The sequence below is a fragment of the Pleurodeles waltl genome, chromosome 5 (assembly GCF_031143425.1).
Source record: "Pleurodeles waltl isolate 20211129_DDA chromosome 5, aPleWal1.hap1.20221129, whole genome shotgun sequence".
Taxonomy (NCBI): Eukaryota; Metazoa; Chordata; class Amphibia; order Caudata; family Salamandridae; genus Pleurodeles; species Pleurodeles waltl.
In genome coordinates, this window is record NC_090444.1 from 1,131,247,207 (window position 1) to 1,131,262,313 (window position 15,107).

Genomic DNA, 15,107 nt, shown 5'->3' on the forward strand with positions numbered 1-15,107 from the left:
AGCACGGGACGCAACACTTTCAAGAGCAAGGGCTTCCTTGGCGAGCGGAGCCTTTGTAGTGTCTTTGTGAGCCGTAGCCAAAATTTGAATGGCCTCCCGTTCCCTGATGACCTTTGTGTGCGATGAAGAACATGACTAACCGGTTGTGGTCAGACCCAACAAACCACAAACAGATGCCATGTCACAAAGCCATGGAAAAAAAGGAACAGAAGCCAACATGAGTTGGCTCCTTGTATGTTCTCATATTGACATATCCAGATTGGGCAAAGCCATTACTGTAGCTATGAGGAAGCACTTGTTGATGCTGGAGGGCTACTGCAGGGGACAATGGGTTTAGGATTTAGTCTGGATATTCATGAATTGAGGAATCTGTGGGTATCCATCAGGACGGATGACTGCATGGATGAAATTTGAGTGTCTGGCAGATGATAGGATGTGGGTAGGGTTTTTTACATTACTGGTAAACTGAAGAATAAAGGACAAAATGAAAATGTAATATTTTGGCTGCTTTGTATTTAGGTTATAAACTAGTCTGAGGTCAGGGATTAATATGTCCCAGATGGTCACTGCTTCTAAATGGCACTTTTTCACTTTTAGTGACTGCTGCAGGTTTTATTGTTAGTGGCAGAATAATTCTATATGAGGGAGGTTAGTCTGCCCATGAGATAAGTATATTTTTAGATCAAGAGTTATGTGTAACACACAAAAATATTTTCATCAGATTCTGGATCTCACGGGGAGACTGGGGCTTTAGCAAACTCTGCGCACTATTAAATCACAGCCTGTGCTACAACCTTGGCTGCAGAATTTTGGATTAATTGCAGAGAATAAATGTCAGACCTACCAAGGACCAAGAAGAGAAACCAGACCTTGATGGACCATTCACCACACTAGCAGGACATAGACGTGGGAGTGAAGAGGAGTGATGAAGTAAGAATGCAGTGGCTAAGCAATATTGTAGTGCCACAGCTGTGACCAGTCAGCTTAGCTTTGTGATGTAGTGGGTGAATGTGAATAGAAGGGCAAACCAAAGTCTATGGCTTTCACAGCATGTGCATGCCTGAAATGTGGGAAAATGTGGGTAATCTGTGAAACAGTTTGTGGGTGTGGTGTTGTGTCGTTCAGAATCATTGGGTAAGTGGAAATCTTTAGGTCTGTAATCAATACATTTAGAAATATGAACTGTGCTTTTGATCATCCTTGCATTTGTCTAACATTTCCACCAAAATAGTTGTTTCTCCTCAATTTCTACTGCAGTTTATTCTGTAGATCATCAGTATACATAATCTCAGAAATGTGTACTTCAAAGTATAGGGGTGAAATGTTTGGCATTAGGTCTAGATGCTGTCAATAACTGAAAAGGTGATAATACAGGGGGTGGATACATTGATATGTCACTAGTGGTGCTGTCTTACATTTTTAATTCATTAGCTTCTTTTTTCAACATGGTTCTTGATTATGTATCAGAAATGAGTAGCTAAATACTGAAGGAAATATAGAACGTATTAGTTGTTGTACAACAGTTGCCTTTTCCTATTATCAAAAGTACTTACAATAGAACCTCAAGGACTTATATGTACTTTCTTGCCTTTCACCCTGTACCTTATGCACTTATGTTTCTCAAATTAGTTTCACTCTGTTAGTATAGTTCCATACCTTATTTCATGATTTTCTGACTTCATTTGTCTAATATATTCCTGTTTTAGGGATGACATTTTGTCGAATTTGTTCCTGCAGAAGACTCATCACAGGTCTTAAGACCTGCAATGTCCGAATGCTGTGGCCAGTATTATAGGAGCTTGGGAAGAAATTATACTCTGAGGGCCACAAGTGAGCCCTACCCACTGCCTCCAATTACTATTGTTTTAGTCTGTTTTCTGAAAAGTCTCTGGCTGCTACTGGTCCGAGGATGGTTTATGATCTGGTAGTTTATTCCAGGAACATCATCCCTGATTAAGGGTATTAAGATATCCTTCTAGACAAGAAGCAAAACACAAGTTCTCTTCCACCTTTAGAAGTTCATTTCAGTTTCCAACTGTGTGGATCCATGTGTGTCCTGACATTTTGATGTGGGTCTCCGGATCTTTTCTCTTCCTCCCCAATATGTATTCTTCTGTGTTTATTGAAATGATCCTTGCGACTGAACCGTTTCTGACAATCAATGCAAGTGTATGGCTTTTCCCCTGTATGTATTCGTTGATGCCGATTACGATCACTTTTTAGACTGAAGCATTTCTCGCAGTGAGCACACACAAAGGGTCTCTCTCGAGGTCTTACAGCAGTATGTGTTCTCTTGAAATGACTGAAGCTTTCATTTAGGCTAGTGTTTTTGTCATATTGTGCAGACATGTTTTGTCTCTGTTTGTGGAGTGTGTTTTCAAGGCATGCATTAGTTAACAAATTCCTTTGATTGATATCATATTCATTACATTTATAAGAGATCCCTAGTTTGGAGGATCCATGATGCAAACTGAAAGACGCTGGATTCTGAAAAAAACGTTCACACTCAGTAGTCTTTTTTTCTTCCAGTTCCCGGTTACGTCGTGGCCATAGCTGTCTCCTAGAAAATGGTGGCTTAATACACCTCTGCAACTCCTTTTTGTTTGTTGTTCCAGAAGAACCTATGGAAGGCTGAGTTTGTTCTGTAAATACCATAGAGCTATTATCTTCACATTGACTGGTCATGGTTTCATCACCTGTTTAAAAAAACATAAATCCAATCTGTAGTGTATACAAATATTCATTTAGAACAATAAATCTATGTAGACTGTTTAAAAAACAGGAACATTAACATATATAGTACAAATGTATTTATAACAAAACCATGGATTTGTATTGAACATTTTCAGACGTGTACTTTACTAAAGTTACATATTTACAAAGGATTCAAAAGGAGCATGTCAGGGAAATATGAATACAGTAATAGCATTTTAACATACATCTAATTTTTAAATAGTTGATAAATATAAACAAAATTACTTCTCATGTATGTTTTTATGCTCCAGCCGACAGAAGTCTGAAATGCCATCCCAATACAGACATGAATGGAAGGTGCTAATTATGCTGTTCATTTGCAATACTTCATGGCAGTCTTAAACTTCCATTACATTTCCGCAGAGCCCTTATAGATCAGACTATGTGATATAAAAAAATGGTCAGTGTTTTTTGCATCAGCGCACAGTCTCACTCACAACTCATAGATGTAGCTATTGCTATATGTAGTTCAATCTGTGGACTATTCTTCTCCTTCAACAAATCATAATATATGGGTCATATCTCCGATGGCAACTGCCAGATCCTCCATGGGCAACTCACAGGGTAGGCAGGGGGCTAATGAACCTTTACCATGGTGGTTTAGGATGCTTGGGAGCTCTGGGATCCGTTGATTATGGGCTTTAGAAACTGGGCCATAGTGTGGATGCCAAGAGCTCGGAACTCAAAATCAACCAACAGACACAAAAAAGTATTGTTCAGGCCAGTGCTAGGGCTGAACCGTTGGTGCATGTACATCCCCAACGTGTACAACCTTTACCATGGTGGTTGAGGATGCTTGGGAGCTCTGGGATCCGTTGATTATGGGCTTTAGAAACTGGGCCAAGTACAACCCTTTCCACACTCCCAGGATTGCGAAAAAAAACAGTTCTAGGCTTCTCACAAAGTTAGTGTGGATGCCAAGAGCTCGGAACTCAAAATCAACCAACAGACACAAAAAAGTATTGTTCAGGCCAGTGCTAGGGCTGAACCGTTGGTGCATGTACATCCCCAACGTGTACAAGCACCAACAGTTTAGTTCTCTTTTCCTTCAGCTCATTAAAAGCTTTGAAAACTTTTAGCTTGGGTTGCAGGCTTTATCAAGGTTCTCAGTCTCCCATTCTTACGCAGTTCTTCAACACCATGGCTACCTGCTATCAGCAGTGTGAGTCCTCGTGGGTGTGGGATGGACACATACGGCGGTCCTGCTAAAGAGGGGGCTTTGGAGCTTCATGTGCTTCGGTAGCGTTTTTCTGGGAATGTGTAGACATAGCAGATCTCCTTGCAAAAATCTAATCTGGGAGCCTTCCACCTTTTGCAATTGCTGCTTCCATAGTCTGGGGATTGAATTAATGCAGGCTTGGCAAGTGCAGGCTCATGTCGATCTTTGCTTCATAGTCGATCTGAGTATTTGCGATCTCGGGGCCAATCAGGATGCACAACTTAATGGTGCTGGAATACTTATGCCCCAACAGCAGCAGTGGCAGCACCAGTCTATCTGCTGTGGTGGACTCACAGTTTTGATCACTGATTATGTTCACTGTAGAAGGCTTGATGTGTTCCATATTGAGAACTGTTCGACTTGGCATCCTTAGCGTGGTATCCCCTAACTTTGTGCCTTGAGCCACTGTTTCAGGCTCCAGGGGCTTCTGACCACCCTGGTGGGTTGCCACTGACCAGGTAGACACACACCCATCCAGGCAGACCCAACATCTCCAAGTGTGACCTCGGTTCCACCTCCTTCCAAGCAGAATCCTCCAGGTCATTGCCAAGCATACAATCTACAGGCATGGTTGGACTCACAGCTACATTCAAGGAACTGAGTCCCTGAGCCCGAGAGTTTGAGGGAACTACATCAGAGGAGCCAGTCTAGTACAGATGATGGCAGCAGTACCACAGTGCAGTCTGCAAGGACGGTGCACATTCTCAAAGACCTAGTTAAGGATTACAAGAAGGAGGATGACATATACCTGTGGATCAACGGGTATGAGTCTGCTCTCCATATAAACTTGGTCCCCGAAGTGGGTGAGAATCCAAAACTGTTGAGGTGGTCCATTTCCCTACAGGGGATGGACTTTATGGTGGAACACCACCCTGGCACAGAACATGCCAAAGCTAATGGTCGGTCCAGGCTCTTCCACATTAGTGATGAGAACTCCCATGAGGTTGGGTAGTTTCTCCCTACTTTCAGCTGGGGGAGACATGTGTTAGACTTGGCATCCTTGGCTTGTTCTCCCCAAACTTTTTGCCTCTGCTGCCTCTGCTGCCCAGGTTACTGAAGTGTGCTGGGCTCTGTTTTTGCTGTTTTTGATACTCTGGGCACTTTACCACTGCTAACCAGTGCTAAAGTGCAGGAGCTCCTGTGTAAAATGTATGTGTAAATTGGCATTTTCATGATTGGCATATCTAATTTACTAGTAAGTCCCTAGTAAAGTGCACTAGAGGTTCCCAGGTCCTGTAAATCAAATGCTACTAGTAGGCCTGCAGTACTGGTTGTGCCATCCACATTAGTAAACCTCTAAACATGGCTTAGACCTGCCACTGTAGTGTCTGAGGGAGAGGATGACGGTGAAGAAGTGCAGAGTGTCCATAATGTGGTAGGGGATATGCCTGTTATGCCTGGGGGGAAGGTTTCCAGGGCAGGTAGAAGTGTGTCATCCAAGGGTCTGACTCCTGAAGAGGTGCAAAACAGACAGACAGAGAGGGTTCACCAGTTGGAGTTAGAGAAGTTGAGGATGAAAATGGAGAGTGAAATGGAGGAGAGGAGGCTGGTCATAAAACAGAAGAAGCTACTTCTGGCTCATGAGCTTAGTTTGAGGGAACTAGATCAGAGGAGAGAGTCTAGTAGAGATGGTGGCAGCAGTACAACAGTGCAGCCTGAGAGGAGGGTGCACATTCTCAAACACCTAGGTAGCAAGTCCCTAGTAAAGTGCGCTTGAGGTGCCCAGGGCCTGTAAATCAAATGTTACTAGTGGGCCTGCAGTACTGGTTGTGCCATCCACATTAGTAAACCTCTAAACATGGCTTAGGCCTGCCACTGTAGTGTCTGTTAGTGCAATTTTAAATTGCCAATTCGACTTGCCAAGTGTACCCACTTGCCAGGCCTAAACCTTCCCTTTTTGTACATGTAAGGCACCCCTTGCTTACACCATTCTGTGACTCTGCCTGTTTGTGGATTCCCCTGTCTGGGTCAGTTTGACAGTTGGGCTGTTTGTGAATCCCCTCTAGACAGTGAAACAAAGAGAGCTGGGGTGTAGCCTGCATATACTGATGAGCCATTTGAGCTAGAGTGGAGGGAGGAGTGGTCAGTTATAACTGAATGGGCTTTGCCTGTCCTCTCACAATGCAGTCTCCAAACCCTGGTGTGTGTCTGGGGCATGGCATGGGCAAGGCAGGTTCTTGCAAACAAGAGAGACTTCCCTTTGAAGTTTACCAACTTCAAAGGCAAAAAAGGGTATAAATATTGGACTCAAAACCCCTGAAAAGTAGATCACTTTTGGAACCTAGAGAAACCTCTGCCAAGGAGAAGAGCGGAAGAGCTGAGGAGAAGTGTCGCCCCTGCCTGTGACTGTGCTTTGTTGGGCTATCCTACAGTTGCTGCTTCTGCCTGTGAAAGGGGATAAAGACTAGACTTTGTGGGATATTCTTGCTTAAGAAGAATCTCCAAGGGCCTAGACTGAGCTTGTCCCCTGTTCTGAAGTCTCAGGGCCATCAAAGACTTCCTCTGCCAGCACCTGGACTCTCTGCTGAGACTCCTGCCCTGCCAAGTGGTGCCTAATCCAGTCCCTGGGAACTCAAAAGGTGAAGCTGGTGGAAAACCATGAAGATCCAAGGAAACCGACTTTGGGCAACTCCGGACCAATGCCGCTGCCGAATTCCATGATGCTGCCTGCAACCGAAGCAGTGGTCCTCGCTGGAGTGCGACGACCCCGCAGGCCAGACTTCAGGTGGTGTCCCTCATATCTAGGGGTCTGACTGTCATGCAGACACCACAGCTAGTCACAAAGCAGTCCTTCAAGTACTCTAGGGAGCACTGCCTCCATTGTTCAGGAGGAACTTGGAACAAAGTGGGGTGGGTAGGTCTTTTTCATACATTTTCCCTACAGGGAACATGGATCCACTGTCTAAGCCTTAAAAACTGGTTAGAGTTGGTTCGCTTTCAAATGCCATTTTCACGCTTCTCTCCATACACAGCATTGTGCAAAGTGATAACAACTCATAGCATGAATGAACTGAGGTGGCTCCAATGAATACCCAAAACATGGGAAGATTGAAGTGTGAATTCTCTGCACCTGACTGCCTTCATCTTCCTAAAGTAAAAATCACAGACAGACAAAAGGACAGGCCCTAACTAGACACTTTCTCTTGTTGAACAAAAGAAAAGGCCCGACCAGCCACCAAATGTCAGTGCTCACGAAGAACTAATCAATTGTTATTTGCTAACAAGGCCCTGAAGGAATTTCTGAATGGAGCTGTTTCTTCACCCCCCTCACTTCAGGGTCTTGGGCTCCATCCTCCAGCTAAAGGAATGCAGGTGTTATGGGTTCTCCTTAGAGCCTGGGTTGGACACCTGTGTCTTAGCATTAGGCCCATAGCATGTGCCTTTAACACATAGACACGTTTTATTAATTTCATATTTTGTAGCACAGCCAGCTTTTAGCTCATTGTTTTTATATTTTAATCAGCTGCTTCTTTCTGAGAAACATAGCTGTTAGTGGTACACATTTTATCGGCTCTTTGCATGCATTTCACTTTGTGCCCTGCTCAAGGCTGTCATGTTTGGTACATAATATTCTAACTTGTGTTGCCGCTCGATTAGCTGAGGAGCCAGTCCCCACTTTTTAGACATTTTATCACATCAGGTCTGTTCTTACAACACTGTAAGATCTGAGATATAAACACCATATTGTCCTAAGGGGACAGAAGGCATTATAGTCATGGCCGCCCTGAGACCTACACCATTCCATTGACTGCTTTGCTGATACTGGCACTGACTCTTAAGCCAACTGAGAGGATTGCCATCCAGACAAGCCTTTTCAGATATGGGTCTGGGTCCATCTCTGAGACCGGGATAGGCCGAAGGGTTACCACTGCTATGCTCTCAGATTTTAGACATAGGGTGCAAGTAGGAATCATTTAGGTTTTTACGATCATAGAAAGATGGTGGGGTTGTTTATCTTCTTTACCCAGATCGTAATGATGATCACGGTTTTATGTTTCATCTGCCTTACCGCAGCCCATGCTTTTTATGATCAGATGCAATTGTTTCAATAACTGAAAATCCATCTTGCATTTTTTATTCTGCCTTGGAATGTGTGAGTCTATGTAACTGAGCGAAAGAGGTATGATCTGTTCACCACGACTTCCCTGAGGAGTCAGAGTGTCATGTTTAGGTTTCTTTCTAGGTTTGGGTGAGGCACTGCGGGCTAGCCAGGAATCAGGCCGACAGCTTCCACACGTGGTGGTGCTGCGGCCCTAAAACACGCAGTCTTGCTACCATAACTGGAACCGCCTGACACAGGCAATACATTCCACTGGGTGGGGAAGCGTTTCTCATCCTCAATTTTATGCCATGATAAACCAAGGACATCAGAATTGGATCCAACTGGTACCAGTGCTCAGGCTCATGCAACGCACAGGATTCTGCTTTAATGCATGTTCTACCCACGCACTATGAATATACACACTCTTGACATACACATACAGCACAAGATTCTGGGTTTCACATAACTGTGAAATTTACATGAGATGAGTCAGTAGACCGTATAGTCCAACAAAGAAAAAAAACTAGTCACACTAATACTTCACAGAACAGAGTTCGCTGCCATCGCTACTTTAAGTGATGAGCACAGGGCAAGGACAGTAGTCCTTTGCCTAACATGAGGGCATTTTTATTACACTCCTCTTGATCAAGAATAGTAGTTTGTTGCCTAATAGGAGTATACTTTTGGTGTGTGTCTCCAGGGCACATGATAGGCCCTGGACCTCACATTGTCAGGAATAGGGGTATGTCTCCGCACACATGCTAGATTAGTGTGGTACCTGAGCCAAAATAAAAGACAGGATACCAGGTTTACATGGAGTTGGGCACCCAGGACATGGGAACACACAGCATTTAGGTTGCAGGAAACATTCACGTCCCTAAAATAACTACAACACTACTCCCAAGGCGGGCTCTCATAGGACACACTCTTATACTGGAGCAACTCTGCCTGAATTTGTGCAGAAACAAATGCACTCTAACTTCTTGATAGCTCATTAAAGGGAACAGCAATTTGTAGGGCAAAGCATTTCTGATTCCGCTAACGTCATGTATGGTTTTAAATGCCCCAATATTTTTTACACATGTATAGAAAAGAGTTAAAAATTGTGATGTTTGGGTGGAGAAGAAAATCATGATTCTTACTATCCTATCACATGCTTTAAAACACACAGCGTCATAATGAGTAAAAATAATGCACATAACTGATTTTAATAAAGTCAAATTTCCAAACCACCGCCAGCAGAGAGAAAGAGACAGTATTTGCAGTGAATGGGTATTACAACATTTGTCATTGTTATTTGTGTTTATTCTTCGCTTCATATTTTAAGAGTGAGGCTTTGTACAAAGAAACACATTGGCACATTAACGGCTGAACAACTACTTAAAAAAGTGATGAATATGAGTGGTGAAGAATGTGAAAATGCATTAACCATACAGTATATAAACTGCACAGGGAAACAAAATGATTTCATAAAAATGACATGACTGACTGTCATTTCCCCTCTTGGTTTCTGTTTTGGTTTGTACTGTTATTGGTTAATGTTAAAGTAAAGTCAGTTTGATCCTCCTCAAGACCTGTGTACTATTCTATATGTTATATGAAGGTTGCACCAAAGAACTGTTGTCTGTGTTGTTGTTGGGCTAGATGGTTGTTTGTCCATAGCCCAGTCTATGCTAACTGTTTTCTAGAAAGCAACCCTAGCAAAGTAAATAGCTATGAAGTGAAATTAAGAGAATGAGGGTGTGGTATTTTTAACATAACTTTGTCTGAATGGTCCTCAGCTTTATATTGCTGTGGTGTGAAGGAGTCTTGTTTAGTTAACAGTGCACTTCCAACTATATGGCTGTAGTGATATGGGGTGAGGATCTTGAACAGCTAGAGAGGGAAGAGTAACAGTGCAGTGTCTTTTTGGGGACAGTATGATAATCCCTGTAGGAGGTAGTGCAAGAGCAAGCTTGAGTGTGAGTGTGTGAATGAATGAATGAATTATTACAGTGTGTCTGTGAGTGATTATAGTAAGGAGCAAAAAACTAGGTTGGTGGACCTGTAAAAGTGACCATATGGATACATTCAAGGTATACACTGCCACCACTGGACTACAATGTTGTCATATGGCTTCCGGAAGCCTGAGAAATCGGTCAGTTGCAATTGCTTTAATAAGTGAAAAAAGAGTTCAGATGGGATTTGATAAAACACAAAATTACATATCCATCTTTAAGTAGTTGCCCAAGTGTGTTTACTCACCTACAGGACTACTAATGTTTTCTTCTGTCACGCTGTCATGATGCTCAATAGCATAACACTCTTTCTCCTTTTTAATGTAAATTGGTGTATAAACTTCATGATCTGTGTTTAAAAACATATATTAATATAAGACAAACGTTTCAAACTTATAATGATCTATAAGGAATGCATTCTATCGAAACACGGTGATGATAGATAAAATAGAACATGGCTTTGTCATATTAGCCATTTGTCAAAAACAAAATAAATAAAATGCAGTACCATAGCCAGGGAGAACTATTCACACATTAAAAGTTCATTAAAGGGACCAAGCAAGAACTGGAAAATACTCAGTGAAAATAAAATCTGCCAATACAAGTATTTAAATGTCATTTTCAGGAATTGGGTTTTCAGAAATCAAGGTGATTTCTCAGCTCATAAGAAAGGTCTAGCGCTGCCAAAGTATTGTGAAATGTAGAGCTTCTGAAAGCTACCTGGGCTGGGATCCATAATTTTCTTTCCTTCTGCAGTAAGATGATACATTAGACATGCAGTAGAGCGACAGAAAATGCACAGTATGTAAAAAAGTTGTGCTATCTTTAAGGTGTGTGTATGATAAACACTTTGTCAAACCAGCAATTTTATTGTTGGGAGGTTTTCTTTTACCATTTTCTACAACACAGTATTCCTTCTCTGCAAGGTAACCCGTTTCCCCATTTTTGACTTAGCCTAGTTTTTACAGGATAGTCAAAGTGGTGGGGTGCGTTTGTTTTACATTTCTTAAATGCAGCCCTTGTTCCTTAATCCCAATGGCGACACACGCACACCCTACCAGCGCAGGGCACGATCAGTGGCCGATGCCAGGGAGGGGTTTTAAAAATCCTCTGATGCAAAGCACCGGAGGATATTTTAAAAAATGTTTCCCCCCCGGGAGACGTAGAAGAGCTTCTCCGTCTCACCCTGCCCCCACTTCTACCCATCTCTGACGTCAGCACGCCACCCACCCCCGACAAAGTATATATAAGAATGAGTTATTTTACAACAAAGTGAAAAGAAAAGTGTATTTGTCAATTAAAAAGAGTGAGATTTGCTTTCAGTATGAACCTTAAACATTTGGAGTTGAAAAGAAATTGAAGCACGTCTACAGACACATTTGGAACAGAACCATTGCCTCTCAGTGTGAGGGTCTGTGTCCTTGACCACTACACCACTGTTAACTCTGTACTGCATAGCCCCGAGAATGACCTATGACATGCTATCCACAGATCATGATGGCAAAGAGACGTGAAAGTTCCTTCATTACGAAGGTTTAACAGTCAAAAGAAAAGCAAATAAAGAGACACACTGCCATGAGATACTTGGGTTTAAACCTTCCACCTTGTGAGTGACGTTCCAAGAGCTTTACCAGTAATGCAGAAGTGACTCTGCTCTGCCCTGCATCAAAATCTAACTATAACATTCCAACCAAAGATCTTGCAAGTCGGAGTCTTTGAAATATTTGAATGGGGAGACCACTGCAATACCAATCTCCCTCTCTCTCTCTCTCTTCCATCTCATTATGGGATGGAAGGGAGAGAGACAGAGATACAGAAGGTGAAAGAGAGAGAGAGAGAGAAAAAATGAGAGAAATAGATTGCCAGAGAGAGCTTGAGAGAGAGGAGATAGAGTGAGAGCGGTTTTATAGGACTTGATGAATGATACATGTAGAATGAGATATTTTAGGAGAAGGTGAAAAGAAAAGTGTATTTGTCAATTAAATCGACTGAGATTTGCTTTCAGTATGAACCTTAAACATTTGGAGTTAAAAATAATTTAAAGCAGAGGAATGTAAACAGAAACACCCGGAATAGAACCCACTCCTGTCAGTGTGAGGATCTGGGTTCTGCTACGAACTGTCTTGGAAAAGACCTATGACATGCAGTGGACAGATCGTGATGGCAAAGGGACGCAAATGTTCTATCACTACGAAGGTTTAACAGTCAAAAGAAAAGGAAAGAAAGAGACACACTGCCATAACATACTAGGATTTAATCCTTCCACTTTGTGAGTGACAGTGCAATAGCTTTACCAGTACAGCAAAAGTGACTCTGCTCTGCCCTGGATCAAAATGTAACTATAACATTCCAACCAAAGATCTTGCAAGTCAGAGCCTTTGAAGTATTTGAATGGAGAGACCATTGCAATACCAATCTCTCTCTCTTTCTCTTCCATCCCATTATAGGATGGAAGAGGGAGAGAGACAGCATGTGACAGAGAGGGAGAGAAATTTAGAGAACTAGATTGACAGAGAGAGAGAGGGTAAGTGTTTTTTAGGACTTAATAAATGACGTACTTAGAATGAGATATTTTAGGAGAATGTGAAAAGAAAAGTGTATTTGTGAATTAAATCGAATGAGATTTACTTTCGGTATGAATCCTAAACATTTAGAATTAGAATAATTTAAGGAAGAGGAATGTCTAAAGACATGCCTGGAATAGAACCCACACCTCTCAGTATGAGGGTTTTTGATTGTGATCATTATGCCACGGGGGATTCATTTATGTCTTGTCTCGAGAAAGACCTAAGACATCAAGTCCACGGAGCGTGATGGCAAAGAGAGGTGCAATAGGGCAAACTTTATTAAAAAAAATGAAGTACTAAAGTTTAATTTATAAATGTAACATGTGTTTAAAGGCCTAACTGAAAAATGTGTGTTAGAAATATAAACGTGTAGTTTAACCCTATCAGTGTATGTGTCGGCCAATGGCCAACAGACACACACCCTCCCCGGTGCGGGCCACAAAGGAAGTTTGTGGCTCCCCTCAGATTCCAGAACTTTGCAGCACCAATTGTGAAGTTTGCAAAGGATTCTGGGTGACAAAACCCAGTGAGAGCCCCACAAGTCACCCCGTCCTGGATTCTCCTCTAGTTTTCAAAAATGCGGTTTGACAGATTTCAGTAGGTGCCGGATGACCTAGAGGCCAAAATCCACAGCTAGGCACTTTGTAAAAAAACAGATCTGTTTCCACTGGAAAAATTTGATGTGTCCATGCTGTGTTTTGTGGCATTTCCTGTTGCATTCCCTAGGCCTACCCACACAAGTGAGGTAACATTTTTATCATGGGGAATACAAAATAGAAGAACAAGTGTTATTGCCAATTGTCTTTCTTTACATATTTGCCTTCCAAGTGCAAGAAATGGTGTAAGAAAAAAAGTAATTTTGAGAAATGCCCTGTCATTCACATGCTAGGATGTGCAAGTAACCACTGCTTCTCAACACCTAATCTTGTGCCCATTTCGGAAATACATCGGTTTCCTTGATACCTTTTTTTCATTCTTTATATTTTACCCAATTAATTGCTGCATCCCCAGTATACAATGAAAACCCATTGCAAGGTGTAGCTCATTAATTGGTTCTGGGTACCCTGGGTTCTTGATGAACCTACAAAACCTATTTATAGCCACAACCAGAAGGGTCCTGCAGACGTAACTGTATTTTGCATTTCAAAAATCTACCATAGTTGGAAAAAGTTACGGAAGAAAACGTAGACAGAAATGGCTGTTTTTCTCAACTCAATTTTAATATTTTTTCATTTCAACTGTTACTTTCTGTAGGACAATCTTGAAGGATCTACACAAATGACCCCTTGCTGAATTCAGAATTTTGTCTACTCTTTAGAAATGTTTAGCTGTCCGGGATCCACCACGGGTTTCAACACCCATTTAGGCTGAAAACACAAACAATAGTCAAAAAGGGATATGTCCAAGTAAAATGCCAAAACTGTGCTGAAAATATTGGTTTTCTGATTCAAGTCTCCCTGTTCCTGAAATCTGGGAAGATGGTGATTTAGGACTGCAAACCCTTTGTTGATGCCATTTGCAGGGGAAACCGAGATGCTTTCTTCTGCAGCACTTTTTTACAATAAAAATAAATAAATATATATATATATGTTAGCTGTATTTTGGTTAATTTCTCAGTCTCCTCCAGGGGAACCTACAAACTCTGGGTACCTTTACAATCCCCAGAATGTTGGGAAAAAAGGACGCAAATTAGGCGTGGATAGCTCATGTGCATAAAAGGTTATGGGGGCCTAAGCACAACGTACCCCAAATAGCCAAAAAAGGGCTCAGCACTTGTTTCAACATTCCCAAAGGAGAAGCAGTCCTGTGGGGACCCCTTCCTATCTGTGATTGGTTACCACCACCCTTGACGTGTCTCTGAAAAATTAATGTTTTCTGCGCCCATAATTTGGTAACAAAGCATTCAAACATACCCCTGCACTTTGGTATTAAGAACAGATGCCCTACAAACATGCCCCTTCCAAATACAGAATCGCTAAACACAAATTGTGATTCGGTAATATGTTACCAACTCGCAATTTGTACTCTCTACATATGTAAAAGCATTTTTGTGGTCAGAAACGGGCAGATTCTGTGAATCGGGCTGTTACCGATCACAAAAATTATTTTTGTACATATGGCCCAAAATTAGTTATAATACAATTGCCTGAAAAAACAATATTTGCAAGTGATGCCCTTGTCGAGGTTTTACCCAAGAGGAAGTAAAAGACAGATTTGCTGTGTCTTGTCTTTCTTTCCCTTCCTGAAGGAGAGTACGGCGTCTTTCTTAGATTCTTTTGAGTATATGGCTTATACCTTACCTACATCCAGAAATAAAACAAAGGAGCACCACATCCGTCTATTAAAGCAGCCCCTTCAAGTAGGGTGTTATTACTAGTTTGCACAAAACCGCCTAAACTATGTGACCTCGACCAAAGACATAATACTTATAGTATGCTGTAAATGACATGAGGCCTATGCATTACGAGGTTTAGCAGCTGGGGCATCTTTTCTTTCTCTGGATTCCAAAGTTGTACATATCCTTTAGG

General features: G+C 42.0%; 1 protein-coding gene across 2 annotated transcripts in view; it reads right to left on the reverse strand.

Moving 5' to 3' along the window:
* Nucleotides 1–1,404: 1,404 nt before the first annotated feature.
* Nucleotides 1,405–15,107, reverse strand: part of LOC138296311 (zinc finger protein 398-like) — a 98,022-nt gene continuing 84,319 nt past the window's right edge. For both annotated transcript variants that reach the window (XM_069235337.1, XM_069235336.1), the window contains exons 6-7: nt 10,260–10,361; nt 1,405–2,696 (exon numbers count right to left, since the gene is read on the reverse strand). In XM_069235337.1, coding sequence (XP_069091438.1) covers nt 2,020–2,696; nt 10,260–10,361 — 779 coding nt within the window. In that variant the 3' untranslated portion in view covers nt 1,405–2,019. The remainder of the gene's footprint in view (nt 2,697–10,259; nt 10,362–15,107) is intronic.